Source organism: Rhamphochromis sp. 'chilingali', assembly GCF_963969265.1.
Source record: "Rhamphochromis sp. 'chilingali' genome assembly, chromosome: 10".
In the NCBI taxonomy this organism is placed as follows: Eukaryota; Metazoa; Chordata; class Actinopteri; order Cichliformes; family Cichlidae; genus Rhamphochromis; species Rhamphochromis sp. 'chilingali'.
Genome location: NC_137937.1, coordinates 33,584,268 through 33,600,815, shown reverse-complemented (window position 1 = coordinate 33,600,815; position 16,548 = coordinate 33,584,268). Strand labels below are relative to the sequence as shown.

General features: G+C 42.1%; 1 protein-coding gene across 2 annotated transcripts in view; it reads left to right on the top strand.

Annotated features, from left to right (window-relative positions):
* Positions 1–1,553, top strand: part of LOC308404518 (uncharacterized protein) — a 2,627-nt gene extending 1,074 nt beyond the window's left edge. Inside the window, exons 3-5 of one of the 2 annotated variants that reach the window (XM_080894595.1) lie at positions 28–149; positions 274–467; positions 615–1,553. In XM_080894595.1, coding sequence (XP_080750721.1) covers positions 28–149; positions 274–465 — 314 coding nt within the window. In that variant the 3' untranslated portion in view covers positions 466–467; positions 615–1,553. Of the gene's footprint in view, positions 1–27; positions 150–273; positions 472–614 lie in introns of both variants that reach the window. The other variant, XM_080894594.1, reaches the window with a different exon arrangement.
* Positions 1,554–16,548: the final 14,995 nt, after the last annotated feature.

Sequence of the window (16,548 nt, the reverse complement as noted above, 5' to 3'; positions counted from 1 at the left end):
TAATGTTATTTTGTTTGGTTTTTTTAGATGATCATACGGTCTACATAGAGAAACACCGCTCATACAACTGGATAGCTTTTAAATTCAATCTGAAGCGTGACAATATGGTGAAAGACTATTTCCTAAAGGGGGACAAACACTCCCTTGAGGTAAATAGAACAATGCATTTTCTCTCTCTCCGTCTCCCTGTCGATCATTCAATCTAAAACTACAGATGTAGACTTGTATCAGTTACTTTTTTTACATCTCTACGTCTGCTACATCTGTTTACAGCTGGTTCAGCTGGATCAGCTGGATAGTGACTCAGTGGAGTACTGGTTTGAGAAGCACAACCATGGAGGCAGCGAACACTACAGCCTCAAAACTGCGTGTCAACCGCAGAAATACGTCTGCATATCTCAGAAATATCTCAGCCTCAGTGACACCAAGCGGGATTTGGCTGAAGTCAAAGATGAGGCAAAGTAGATGTATGTAAGTTAGTTTACTTAGTTCTTCTTTTTATGTTCCCTTTAAAATGTTCCCAGGGTTAAAATGGTGCAGGTTCACTATATGTATCTCACATTCTTTGCAGCAGCCTTCCCTAATTATTCCTCTGTGTGCTCTTTGTCCTGCAGGCATTCACCAACAGCCTTTTGCACACATTTACTACAATCCGCTCTGTCTACAAACTGAAGAGGAAGACAGTTTATCTTTAGCTAAATCCAAGCAGAACTCTCTCTTCCTGCTGTGATTTGATAAAGTAGCTGGACTAAGTAGAGCTACAAACTGGAGATTATTCTGGCTGGCTAATTTTGTGTTCTTGGTATAGGGAGAAAAATGCTTTGGTAGTTGGGTTGGGTGGTAAAAGCACAAAATAAAACTTTGCTCTTTTTTTCATATTGTAAACTACAGGTGGTGCAAAGGGATGAGACTACTGGCCAATCTCAAAGAAACTGTACAAACATTGTCCATATGTTTTTAAAAAGAATTTATTACAAATCCCAATTCTTTAGATTTTCGTATTCATCGTTCCCCTGTGATTGCAATATACACTCTCGGTTTGTTTCGCATGCCACGCTCAGCGACAAAGGTTTGTTCTCGGCACCACAACAAACATAGTGAAGAATTCGGAAAAAGCACTACACACCACGTTTTTGTACGATATGAGTTGTTAGCCCCTAATATGATCAGACACTGTGGCGCCCGAAGTTGGTGTGAAATTTGTTTTTGTTATAAGGAAAGTTCCCAGCGACACACCTAAAATAAATTTCCTGGTCTCACACTCTGAAATGTTTGGCTTGAATAACAAAGGAAACAACTGCAGCAGAATTTATCATGATAAGAAAGGAAGGGCGGCAAAAGCATGCAGAGTGGCTGCAGTACACGAGGTTTTTTAGAGGTTTGACGAACCTGGCAAAAAGTTCTTAGTTATTACTGCCGTCAGTAATATGTGGCACACCAAGGAATGTGGTCTACTGGTGGTTTGTGTTGTTGTTGGGTCTTTTTCCTTCGCTCCTGCATTTTGTCTTGAGAAGGCTATAATCATAAAAGATAAACAACTTCTGTTTTATAAGGTGGAAAATAAAGTGTAAAAACACCTCTGCTGCCATGTGTTTGCTTCTCATTTGTGTTATTTTAGAACTTTATGATCTTACCAGCTTTAAGCAGTTCTTGCCAAAGTGAGTAAAGTGCTCATTCATCTTTTTTTAATGTTTATTTATAAGATTTTAAGTTCGAAGTTACATAAAATCACACCAGACAAAGGACACAAGATAAGGACACAAGATTCAAAAACAATAACATTCAAGCACAGAAAAAAACAAACAGGAAAACAGGAAAGAAAAGAAAAAATACACCGATTAGCCAGTACAAATCAAAAGTTCAAAGAAATACCAGTGTCCAAAGAAGATGATCTTCTGTGTGAGGTCTGTATTTATATAGCGCTTTACACATCCAGTCATCCACCCATTCACACACTGGTGATGGCAAGCTACATTGTAGCCACAGCTGCCCTGGGGCGCACTGACAGAGGCGAGGCTGCCAGACACTGGCGCCACCAGGCCCTCTGACCACCACCAGTAGGCAACAGGTGAAGTGTCTTTCCCAAGGACACAACGACCGAGACTGTCCAAGCCGGGGCTTGAACCGGCAACCTTCCGATTACAAGGCGAACTCCCAACTCTTGAGCCATGTTAGACAGGGCAACAGAGAGTTCACCAAGTCCAGAAGATGTGGGGAACAAGACCAGGAAGGAATCAGGGTCTGGCAGAAGTGCAGTTTCACACAAACACAAAGTGCAGTCAAATGGGTTAAAGTTTATGTTGAATCCCCATTAATATGATTGAGAGAGGGCCCCAGATTTCAACAAACTTAAAATGAGTGTCAGCCAGACAATAATGAACCTCTTCAATATACAAACGTGCAACCATCTCACGTAGCCAAACCCTAAACAGTGGAGGAGATGGTGATTTCCAGGCTCTAAGAATAAGTCTTTTAAGTGCTCATTCATCTTGAGGATTATCTTACCTTCTCTCTCTCTTCATGATGAATTCTGCTTGTTCAGGTGGCTTTTCCATCCAGGCAGACTGTGTCACTGAGCATAGCACAACCTGCAGTAAGTATCTGGAAGACAAATAGAGCTCCCAAAAAATGCCTCATATTTTTTTCCATATCCAAAGAGCTGCTGGAACAGACACAAACTCTGCAATACGAATCTGGATCAACACAGTACCGCGCTGGGACCTTTATGCTTCGTTTCCTGTTTCCCTGGTTGCAGAGGTCATCCGGCTAGGTGTTTCTTTTTAAAGTTAAAATGTCACACTGCCAGTAACTTGACCTTTTTTCACGGCAGCAGAGTTTCCCTTGAATGTGAAAATGTTCCTTAAATGCTCTTTGCATGCGTCAACAGTGGATATCTAGGCTAAAGAGTATTTTCTTACATTTGTGTAACTAGTAAGTACATTGTTGCAAAACTGTTGGGCGGCTTTTTTTGTTTGTTTTTCCACAAAAATGTCTATGGTGACTTTTTTGAGAATATTTAGTGATGTCCAGCTATAGTGAAACTTGCTTAATACTTCAATATATCCACCCAAACCCAAAAGAATGAATGCATTTTTAATAAACAGACATTTCTTCTTGATGGAGTCCTTTACACGGGTAGATAGGTACGAAGTTATTTATGTGTAGTGAGTGAGGTCAGATTCCAGTCGGGCCCAGTTTCCTCTCTCGTGTTGCCACTGTGCTTTTGTGTAGCTGTCGGTGGAAACTTTTTAGTCTCTTTGACATAACAAGCATCCTAAAACAAAACATACACAATTGCATTTATTGTTAAACAAATATGAGAAAGTCAAAGTGCATAAAAAATGGCCATAAAAGTAAAGGTTTACAGTTTCTCTCTTTTATTGTTTTATAACCATTCAAACCTGACAATAATCCTGGACGTGTACAAAAACTTTCATACGTATTCGGACAGTGACAATGGTAAAAAGAGAGTGTGCGCTCTTTCAGCTTTAAGGTTTTACATTCCAGGACACAAACCCAGCTGGATCTCACAGGTCCTCAGATGAACCTTGGAATCACTTGGAATATTACACTGCCAAGTCAGCTCATGACGCTAAGCAGAAAGAAATGCAAAACACGACTGAGGTTACAGGGCTCAGTTACAGTGTTTAATGTTAAAATTCTAAAATTCTCCTTCCTAATACTAACTGGAAGGTGACTGACTGTCCAAAACTCAGCAGAAAACTCTGCTGCTGTTACGGTTGGAAGGAGGACTCAAGAGCAGGACTCCGGTACTGATGCTTACAAGAAGAGTTTATTTACAAGTCACCAGGTGTATATACAAGAATGTGCAGGGGGGTGTTATATACAGCTGAGTGGGGGAAGAAGGGGTCTCCAGGGAAGTCCAAGGGAAAGCATACGTTCTTCAGAATATCCACTCACACGATCACAGGTTCACACTCCAACACTGCCACACGGGAAACACACGGGGAAAAATCCAAGAGGTTCTATAGACAGGGAGACAGGGTTAAGGACGATGCACAGAGGAAAACACTCTTCACTAAACTTGCTGTAGCTTTGACTTTACTAACGCGTGGTAGACAACGATCCAGCGACGAACAGCAGTCACCTCCTGGCTTAAATGCTGCTCCCCTTAATGAGACACCTGGGTCTCATCTCCCGAGGGCGTGGGCCAAGGGCATGAACCCACAGTGAGTTCCGCCCCGGCGAGAGAGAAGAGGAAGAGAAACAGAGAGGGCTGATCAGCGTGCAGCTGATCCGCCTGGCCGTGACAGCTGCAGGCTGCAATTAAGATAAAAAATACTTTATTCATTCCATATGTGAGAAATCCTTTTGTTATAGGGCCTGAAATGACATTATTACACCAGTAAAGGGATCTGCCTCTGTGTGGAGTTTGCATGTTCTGCTAGTGTTTGCACCTTTAATTAAAGTTTAACTAAAGCTTTTAGGATTTATTTATTTATTTATTTCCATGATTTCTTTTTTTTTAACTCCAACTACTCATTTGTACTATGCTTTTATTTCAGAGTGCAATGATATAATAAACTGCATAATTTCCAATAAAAAAAATGATGCGATGGCAGCTGCATCCATCTATACTGTAAACATTTTATTTCAGACTTTATGATGGTGATAATAATGACTGATATTTTTTCTCTCATATAACAGTGTTGACTAAACGAAGCTAATAAACCTATTGCACAATGCTTCAGATAACACCAAGGTTTAAAGACAGAAGTCACCCTGCAGGAACCGGGCGAGACAGTGTGGAGCAACACACAGTTAAATATTACTCTTCTGAGTCTGACTCATCAAGAATTTTTTTTCTGTAGGTTGTGGTCTCTTTTGAAATTAGGACTCAACTTTTGATAACATGTTTTCATTTTTTTTATTACTTTACATTTACAATCTTGCTTCAGTGCCATGACTCCCAGTCGTTGTAGTGTTTATCACTTGAAAAAATGATAAGCGTTCTTTGAAAGTGTTATTTTCACCACCGTCAATAAAAAACAGCCTGGCTTTGATCCTCCCGGTTTAAAAGCTGCATGAATGCTTTCTTTGCTGTAAAATCATTGATTTTATCCTAACAGCCTGCATGTGGATTGCTTACTTTATTGCACAAGTGTAACGAGTAAGGAGGAAATGCCAGAGCTCCACACTTCAGTGCTACCTTTAGGCGACTGTTGCTGTGATTTGATGCTGTATAAATAAAACTGAACTGAACAGAAAGTGAACTGCATTACCTCCAGAGACATCTGCTTCTTTTGTAACTATTTTTTTAAAACTAATTAGCCCTGAAATGGAAATTGAGCACTAAACGTCTGGGACACACTTAAACAAACAACGGAAGACTGGATAGATGTTGTTTGAAAGCTGTCACCCTTATAAACTTTCAGCTGTGACAAACCACAGCAAGTAAACAGGAAAGTTCCTCATGCCACAAGTGGACAAAACACTGCTGTAAAGTGGAAAAAGGCCTTAATCCAAGCTAAATCCAATTATGTACTCTTCTTCCATCAACCTTAAAATTATATGTTACACTGCTTGCCACCTTGACCAATACAGACCTTACTTTACTCTGGATGTGAAGTGCTTTATCTCACTCATCCACTCACAGAGCATGTGAGCCTGACATAGAAGGCCCTCAGAGAGGTGAATAATAAGAACAGTGTGTTGTGAGGAAAATCATGCGTACTTCTGAAGGGTGTGGACACATTTGACACATATTAAATCACTCTTTTTTATTACTTGTAATGGGAACATTTATTGGTATTTTACTGGTATGCAGTAAATGCTATATGTGCAATTCTTGTGCAATTCTTCTTCTGACGAAGTTGTATTCTTGTATTTTCCTACTCAGTTGTATATAGTATTTGTATTTCTATTTTATTCTATTGTATATATTATTCTATTCTATTTTATTCTATTGTATATAGTATTTTATTTTATTCTATTGTATTTTATTGCATTCCAGTGTTTTCTCATTTCTGCTACATATCTTTGCACTTTTGCTGTAACAAAACAAATTTCCCACCTGTGGGACTAATAAAGGTCATCTTATCTTAGCTTATCTTATCTTAAATGTTATGAACCAAGTTGAGACTGTGGACCTGCTCCTCAGTTGGTCTAAGCCTGCAGGCAGTCAGGATATTACAAAAAATGCCAAAAATGAGTGCATCTGGTTATCTGGGACTGGTGTGCACATGTTTTAAAACAGTCGAACTGAGATAAAACATTGAGTGAATTAATTATAGGAATTTGGATTTTTAGGTTCTAGGTATCTATCAACGTTTACATCGCTGTATTTAAGATTATTTAAGATTTTGACAGTTTTACTGTTGATCAAAATGTTATTCATGCATAGTATTTTCCATTCGTGTTGCTATATAAACATATTTTAAAGCAATTAGAAAAAAACAGAAATAAAGTACAAAACCACCAATCAACTATACAAAGCCAATAATAACTGATCAAGCTTTGCATGACGCAGGGCTATATAGTATGTCCAGAACAGGATCGTCATTATGCTGTTAGATCACATGTATCGGTGTCTTTTGTCACCGCAGTTTTAGATAAAGTGGCTATTCAGGATTATATTTTTTCTCACCTGCTTCACAGTTACTGTAAAGGGAGAAGCTTCTTGAAAAACTAATATGAATTATTAGCACTCAAAACGTGCGGCTATCCTAAATGGGCGTTCTTAAAGTCAGCAAAGAGGCACAGAAAAGAAGACCAGACACCAGCGAGGGAGGACAGACGCAACAACATTGTCATCCCCTATGTAGCCGGTGTATCAGAGAAACTCAGGAGAGTTTTCTCCAAGCATGACATCCCAGTGCATTTCAGACCCAGCAACACGCTCAGACAAAAACTGGTTCACCCGAAAGACAAAACGCCAAAACACAAACTTAACAATGTGGTGTATGCTGTACAGTGCAGCGAGGAATGCTCAGACCTCTACATTGGAGAGACCAAACAGCCACTTCACAAGCGCATGACACAACACAGAAGAGCCACCTCCACAGGACAAGACTCAGCAGTCCATCTGCATCTTAAGGATAAAGGTCACTCTTTCGGGGATGCCAATGTTCACATTTTGGACAGAGAGGACAGATGGTTTGAAAGAGGAGTGAAAGAAGCATCTATGTCCACTGTGAGCGACCATCTTTGAACAGAGGCGGGGGTTTACGACACCAACTCTCTGCCATCTATAATCCAGTTTTGAGATCCTTCCCAGATGCCTTAACGCCCACTCACATCCTGGGCCATCTGATCTCAGGAATTCGCATGATAAGGTGGGGCCAGGTTTCACAATGAACACACCCGAAACTCTGGCTGATTGGGACCCACGCCCAGTTTCACACCTTGGCCCGGGGGGATTAGAGGATCATCAGGGGGTCCTTTTGTCCCTCTGTGGGGGATACTCCCACTAGGTGGATTTTGTGAATATGAACAATAATATTTGTCTTTATTTATTTAACCTTTTTATAAACCCAAAAAATATAGCAATATATTTCCGATCTTCTTGATTATATAGGGGAGATGGTCTGTGGTCCTAAAGGTAAGCCCTCTTCCTCTCAACTATGCAAGAGGTAGTGTTCCCAGATGGTCCGTGACTTCCCCCACAGTCAGCCATGGGATCCCAAAACTTCCAACAACAAATTCTTGTGAAAATCAGAAATAAATCGAGGTGCACACACATAGATTGACTTTATGAGTTGTATTTGTCTTTGCAAAGGGATAAAGCAACAATAACAATGTTATCGACCAGCTAGATAATTCGGTATTGTGTTGTGATCACACAATACATTCAGAAAACAGTGAGCAAAAGATCAGTCATATATCAACATGTGGTCTGTCTGAAAGATTGCATGGAATGAGAAAAAGTAAGATTTTAGTAAGATTAGGAATTTAAAAAATTGAATGACTGTGTCTAATCAGATCAAGTAGTTGGATGCCAAACCTCACAAAGCAGGAATAAACCAGCAAACATTTGTTTAACTAAACCAACGAATGGAAGGAATGCAGAGGAACTACTGAAGGATCTGGATTCGTGACATTGGCAATTCTGAAAACTGGTTTTATCGTTTTGTAAGGGAGTACGTCTACATTTAATCTTTAATCCTTTAATCTTCTAGCCTATTAGTGTTGGGTGGCATGCCAAATGTACTTGAATACTGATCATAATTTCATAATTCATATTATGTCTGTGAAGGTTCTCAGTCATCCAGGTCATCGTAGTCAAAGGAGCTTGCAAAGAAAAGCGTCTGGACTTCTTTAAGTTGCTTGAAGACGTTTCACCTCTCATCCGAGAAGCTTCTTCAGTTCTAAGGTCAAATGGTGGAGAGTCCCAGATATAAACCTAGTGGGAAGAAGCTTCTCGGATGAGAGGTGAAACGTCTTCAAGCAACTTAAAGAAGTCCAGACGCTTTTCTTTGCAAGCTCCTTTGACTCCTGGACCCTTCACACAGACACTGCTATCAGGAAAGCACGCCAGCGACTCCACTTCCTGAGGAAGTTTGGCATGAATGCCAACATCATGTCAAAGTTCTACAGGAGTGCGAACGAGAGCTTGCTGACAGGCTGCATTACAGTCTGGTATGGGAGCTGCTCTAAAGGCAGCTGGAAATCACTACAGAGAGTGGCGAAGGCTGCAGAGCGCATAACAGGCATGAGGCTTCAGGACATTCAGGACATTTATTTCCAGCAGTGCCTCTGTAAAGCATACAGCATTATTAAGGACCACAGCCCCCCAGCATGCCAGCTGTTCTCCTTGTTACCGTCTGGCAGACGTTACAGGAGTCTGTCTGCTCGGACTATAAGACAACAGTTTTTACCACCAACCAATTCGTCACCTCAACTACAACGCTTAAACACACACCACACTTCACAGGATGCACACAGAAGAATCTATCTATCTATCTATCTATCTATCTATCTATCTATCTATCTATCTATCTATCCATCCATCCATCCATCCATCCATCTCTCTCTCTCCATATGTATATATACATATAGAGAGTATACTGTTATACTGCTGAGAGACTTGTGTTCTGTTCATCAAAGACATTTCATTGCAATGTTGACCCTTTGCTAACTTGCATATGACACATAAGGCGGAAGCTGATAAAGCTGAAACTGAGATGTCTCTATAAATATTCTATGTTTACAATTCGCCCTCATCAGAAAACATGCAAACGTTGACTTTACTGTTATTTGACTCATTTGCAAAGGCAAATAAAACTCATAAAAAAACAACCTGCATTTGTGTACACTTTCAGTTATTTCATCCATCTATTTGGTTGGGTTTAGGCAAAGATGGTGAATTGGACTGAAACAGAGCCATGTCACTGTCAACTAAAAAAAAAAAATCCCCAACATCTTAAAGATACTTTACCACCAAGGAGTACTGAACATGCATATGTGATGAGTGAAGAGTGAAACCAGTCTCACTTTGCGGTGCCAAATGTTTTGTGCCACATATTCCAAGGTTCACTACTTATTTGTAGGGAATGAAGACTGGCTTAAACAAAATTCTGAATTAGCATTATCTCCTGGAATGTTCTTCAACTCTTATGTAAGCTATCAAGAAAGGCATTACTTTATAAATTATTACCTGTCTGAAAACCCACTTTTATTCCTTGGCTTTTAAATCACAATGAGTTTGTGCTACTTTTATTCGTCTTATTTCTTACTCAAATTTTCTCATTTTATGCTTCTTTTTCTTAAATTCTATCATGTCTTCCTATGTTTTTATCTCTTCTGATTGACTTAAATGTACAGCAGCTTGGTCAACAGTTGTTGTTTAAAATGTGCTAAAATGCATTTCCTATAGTGGTCTTTTCTAAATATTTTTTCACAGGTAGATGGACTTGATGCCAGAAACCACAATCAGATCACTTAAACTGGTAGATGCAATCCAACAAAAACACATTTCTCCAAACAGATCTAAGACTGTCGAGATATGTAGAGAGTTTTGGTTCGAATGGCTAAAGTTTGGATTATATTCAGGACATTAAATATATCTGGGACTCTCCACCATTTGACCTTAGAACTGAAGAAGCTTCTCGGATGAGAGGTGAAACGTCTTCAAGTAACTTAAAGAAGTCCAGACGCTTTTCTTTGCAAACTCCTTTGACTATGATGACCTGGATGACTGAGAACCTTCACAGACATTCAGGACATTAAATTTTCTTTCATTTCCTTACCATAAAATGCCATAATTCAAACAGAATCAAGCTTTTATCAAGCACCATCTGGTCTTCTTGAAAATGTTACAAATGAGTTATGCAGACTGGATGGCTACTGGCAGCAACCTGAAATTCCCCAAAAATACAGCTAATAGAGAATGGCCAAAAAATAGCAGTTCCCAGAAAAGAGTCGATGCAGTCAGTTTTCCATTTGTAAAGCTGATCACAAACCAATGGAATGTGAAATTTAGAAAAAAGAACTCATTTATCTGGATTCTGTTACAGAAACAGTGAACAAAAGCCATTTATTACACCGGCTCATTCCCACAATGATCTGGAGAAAAATTGAACAGTTAAACAGAACATTGGTGGCAAACCAAAAACATTGTGCAAGCGCAATATAAAAAAATCACAACAATAACACTGTGTGGTCACTGTTTAGATTCCGAGTTGATGATAATCAACCAACAGGAAAGCAGCTGGGCATTCAGTGGAAATATGACGTACATCAATATCCTTCTGAATGAACCATCTAACACGGCAAAAATGAGAAGACGAAAAGCCAAAAATGACTAAATCACTTCACAGGTTGGCAGGTTGGGCTGCGCTCTCCCCTCTCACATCCCTGCTGGAAACTTCAAGGGTGAACCTCTTGGATCCAATCTTCTGAACTGCTCAGCTCACAGGAGACAAAAGCAAAGAGCCCTGAATCTCTTTTATACCTGCTCACGCTTTCTCCACCTTCTCGACCTGGCCGTCACATCTTTACATTTTGGTCATCCAACTGAATCTACTCATCCAGTGTCCACCTTATCTGTCTATGGGACTTAGAAGATTTAACACATAGTTTAAACTTTTAAACTTTAAAATCCCATTTTTTAACATGGAGAATTCACATTCATTCACATATGGATAAAATTCACTTCATGTTTCATTTTATGTAATTCTACTTCAATTAGAATTGTCTTTAGCACATTTTCACATTAACATTCATTGTTTTCAATTAGAGGAATACTTTCTTTTACTTTTTAAAACTCTGTGTTTGTCAATCACTTATTTATTTTTAGCCACTCTCTTTATTAAATCATACATTTTGTAAGGCAGACATTCACTAAGATTAGTTGCTCTAGTGTGTCGTTTTCATCTCCACATACTAGTTAACTTAAATATATCTATTTTAATTTATTTTATTTATATTCAATATGCCAGTATTGAGCAATTGAGCATAATTGACCCTCACTAAAACCACATATGAGTTATGTAACTGGTACATATTTATGTTTATTATGTTGGGGTATATATTGATAATTGTTCAAATCAAGTCAAGTGGCTTTTTATTGTCGTCTTTTATTTTTGACACGAGACAACGTTCCTCTGAGACCCTGGTGCTACATATGACATATAACAGACAATCAAAAAAGGACTACGTAAAGTGCAATGTGCAAAAATATATTCTGCAGATAAGTGCTTGGTAGGGACATGTATGAAGCTGTGCGTGTGTGTCATTCCAGTCACTGAGTGTTCAGGAATCTGACGGCTTGGGGGAAGAAACTGTTCGTTAGTCTGGCAGTGAGGGCCCGAATGCTCCGGTACCTCTTTCCAGAAGGCAGCAGGGTGGAGAATGTGTGCGGGGAGTGTGTGGGGTCCTCCACAATGCTGGTGGCTTTGTGGATGGAGCAGGTGCTATAAGCGTCTGTAATGGAGGGAAGAAGGGCTCCAATGATCTTATGAGCTGCTCTCACTATCCATTGTAGGGTATTGCAATCCAATATGGTGCAGTTACCATACCAGACAGCGTTGAGCAACAAACTGGGTTAACCAGCAGTAAATAGATAAGTCATGGTTCCATTAACCATTAAAGCACTTAAAGTAATTTGTCTGATTCAGGATTACGTGTACGATGATTTGGTGACATAGTTCTTACCTTCCTGCATGCCTGGAGACACACACAAAGCCCTCAAATTTATATATATATATATATATATATATATATATATATATATATAGCTGGATAGCGTAGTGGTTAGACTACACGCCTTTGGAACAGAGGATCGCAAGTTCGATTCCTGCCTGGGGCGTCTGTATCCAGTAAGGGTCCTAAGGCTAGACCCCCTATGCTAAGCAAGCCTACCGCAGACATGAGCGAGACAGATAAATATGAAGGCATGCCGGCTCGGACGTCGCCGGTGTTGAGGAACCAGGGCACCCTGATGAAAAGTGGGCTACTGGAACAAGAAGGCATCGGTGGGCAAGGGACGAAAACAGGGCGTTGTTGGAATGCTACTACACAAGTAACCCCGGCGGAAGGGGCTACATGAATAGGATGAGGGACCTATGGATTCTTCGATACCCAACATCCACAATGACAGCGAAACAACTAGTAGCTCAGTGTTCCAACATTCGAAAGAAGGGACTGCTCTCACAGCTAGAGATTGACGAGGTACAACACAAATGCTACGGCAAGGAGGAGTCAGGACGCCAGGTCAGGGGGGAGATATCATCACCCCCACCCGAGATTGGGTACATAGCCCCAAGTGCGATAGGAGAAGGATCGTTGAGTGCGAGAGGAACTGACCTGAAAAATAGGATCATGGCCAAGCTTGAAACCTGGATCCCCCGTAGCCGGTTACCAAGATTACGTGAAGTACCCTCAGAAGGTCTGCTAGATGATGTTAATGCAGCACTACGGGCAATACCTACAACCACGATTACCGACACTAACAAGCTGATCTACAATACGGCAGCAGTGATCAGTGAGATGCTTGGCTACAAGTTGAACAGCCACAAGGGGCAGTACCCTCCATGGAGAAGGAGGCTAGAGGGCAAGATCAAAGTAGCACGGAGGGAGGTTAGCCAACTAACAGAGTTGCAGAAAGGTGCGACAAATAAGGTGCCTAAGAAATACAGCAAGCTGTCCATACCTGAGGCCTTGGAAACTGCCAAGCAAAGACTCACAGCCTTGGCCAGCCGCTTGAGGAGGTACACCAGAGAGATAGAAGGCAGGAGAATAAACCAGCTGTTCTCCACAGAACCAGCAAAGGTGTACTCTCAGTGGCAAGGGAACAATAAGAGAACAGCACCACCAAGGCTGGAGACGGAGCAATACTGGAAGAGCATATGGGAGAAGGATGCAACCCATAACGGCAATGCTCAGTGGCTAGTGGATCTGAGGGCAGACCACAGCGACCTCCCTGAACAGGGTCCAGTAACCATCACAGTGGCAGATATCCAAGAAAGGGTCTCCAGTATGAAGAGTTGGACAGCACCAGGGCCCGACATGGTTCACGCCTACTGGCTGAAGAAGCTGACTGCACTCCACGAGCGTCTGGCAGCACAAATGAACCAGCTGCTAGTTAACGAGAGACACCCGGAATGGCTAACCGAAGGTCGGACGGTCCTGATCCCCAAGGACCCCAAGAAGGGAGCGGTCCCCTCCAACTACCGACCAATAACCTGCCTCAGTACTACATGGAAGCTCCTGTCAGGCATCATATCGGCTAAGATGAACAGGCACATGGGTCAACACATGAGCGGGACACAGAAAGGAATTGGCAAGAATACCAGAGGTGCAAAACACCAGCTACTGGTAGACAGAACAATCAGCCGAGACTGCAAGACCAGACTGACCAACCTGTGCACTGCCTGGATTGATTACAAGAAGGCCTATGACTCAATGCCCCACAGCTGGATACTGGAATGCCTAGAATTGTACAAGATCAATGGGACCCTAAGAGCCTTCATCAGGAACTCAATGGGGATGTGGCGTACAACACTAGAGGCCAACTCCAAGCCCATAGCACAAGTTACCATCAAGTGCGGGATCTACCAAGGAGATGCTCTGTCCCCACTGCTGTTCTGCATAGGCCTGAACCCCCTCAGTGAGATCATTAACAAGACTGGCTACGGATACCGACTACGGAACGGAGCAGTTGTCAGCCACCTCCTGTACATGGATGACATCAAGCTGTATGCCAAGAGTGAACGAGACATCGATTCACTGATCCACACTACCAGGCTATACAGCAATGACATTGGAATGTCGTTCGGACTGGAGAAGTGTAGTCGGATGGTAACAAAGAGAGGGAAGGTAGTCAGAACTGAGGGGATTGAACTACCAGAAGGCAACATTGCAGACATAGAGGACAGTTACAAGTACCTGGGGATCCCGCAGGCAAATGGGAACCATGAAGAGGCCGCTAGAAAGGCTGCAACCACCAAGTACCTGCAGAGGGTCAGGCAAGTCCTGAGGAGTCAGCTGAATGGTAAGAACAAGATCCGGGCCATCAACACATACGCCCTGCCCGTGATCAGGTACCCTGCTGGGGTAATAGGCTGGCCAAAGGAGGAGATAGAAGCCACTGACATAAAGACAAGAAAGCTCCTGACCATGCATGGAGGGTTTCACCCCAAGTCCAGCACCCTGAGGCTGTACGCTAAGCGGAAGGAAGGGGGCCGGGGACTGGTGAGTGTCAGCACCACAGTCCAGGATGAGACAACGAACATCCAAGAATACATTGGGAAGATGGCCCCAACTGACCGAGTGCTCAGTGAATACCTCAGGCAGCAGAAACCCAAGAAAGAGGAGGGAGACGAGGAACCATCATGGAAGGACAGGCCCCTGCACGGTATGTACCACCGGCAGATAGAGGAGGTGGCTGATATCCAGAAATCCTACCAGTGGCTGGACAAAGCTGGACTGAAAGACAGCACAGAGGCACTAATCATGGCAGCACAAGAACAAGCTCTGAGTACAAGATCCATAGAGGCTGGGGTCTATCACACCAGGCAAGACCCCAGGTGCAGGCTGTGTAAAGATGCCCCAGAGACAATCCAGCACATAACAGCAGGGTGCAAGCTGCTAGCAGGCAAGGCATACATGGAACGCCATAACCAAGTGGCCGGCATAGTGTACAGGAACATCTGTGCCGAGTATAACCTAGAAGTCCCGAGGTCAAAATGGGAGATGCCCCCAAGGGTGGTGGAGAATGACCGAGCTAAGATCCTGTGGGACTTCCAGATACAGACGGACAAAATGGTGGTGGCTAACCAACCGGACATAGTGGTGGTAGACAAACAGAAGAAGACGGCCGTAGTGATCGATGTAGCGGTTCCGAATGACAGCAATATCAGGAAGAAGGAACACGAGAAGCTGGAGAAATACCAAGGGCTCAGAGAAGAGCTCGAGAGGATGTGGAGGGTGAAGGTAACGGTGGTCCCCGTGGTAATCGGAGCACTAGGTGCGGTGACTCCCAAGCTAGGCGAGTGGCTCCAGCAGATCCCGGGAATAACATCGGAGATCTCTGTCCAGAAGAGCGCAGTCCTGGGAACAGCTAAGATACTGCGCAGGACCCTCAAGCTCCCAGGCCTCTGGTAGAGGACCCGAGCTTGAAGGATAAACCGCCCGCAGGGGCGTGCTGGGTGTTTTTTTTATATATATATATATATATATAAACCTGCTGAGACTGAAACCAAATGAGCTCAAGGAGCAAGGAGATAACTAAATGGGGAGACAGACATAGAAACGTACTTTATACAGGAGAACTGAGAAGAATTTCTCTTCAAATAATCACTGAAGAGAAACCTGTGCACTAACAACATGTTCCTGATAAGATACAATCAACCTATGAATAGATAAACATGTACACTGGTCACAGCTGCCTTAACTTACCGACACAGAGGTGCAATGAGTCATTGACTTAATGTGGCAAGTCCCTTTGTCATTAACCAGTGGAGGAGAAGAAGGAAATGACAAGTGAATTTTTTCTACAAATTATTTTTGCCATGGTGACACTCCGAAAACAAAGCCAATAATATTCTAATTATTGCTTAATCGGAAAACTCAATTTGATTCTTTCTAGATTTAACAGGTTCTGTGTTTACGTGTATTTGACTTTCTTAAAACCACAGGAATTTGGGCTTTTTGAAATTTACTTAGGGTCTTTACACATCAAATCCTTTTCAGACACATATTCTTAGTGCAGCCATTCACACTGACCACATGGTTTTGCTGGAGGATTTTGCGGCATTTATTTTTAAATCAACCAAGCTCGATTTTTCAACTGACCAATCAGCATTTGGCAACATATGCTTGTAACTTTATTGAATATAAAAGTAGTTTTTACCTCAGCGCACAGAGAGATGCTGCTCTCTGAAACCATGTTTCTGCCTCCCTGTGTTCCCAACTCTGCCAACAAACTGCCTCACTGACACCCTGAAGTATGTATGAAGGCAGCTGTGACAGAGCTTCAGTCCCTGATTCAAACAGTAAAATGTGAGAATTGGATCAACCCAGAATCTCAGTTTCTTCTTTTTCTTGTTCAGAAACATCAGAACCTGCTCGTCATGGCTCGATGTCGAC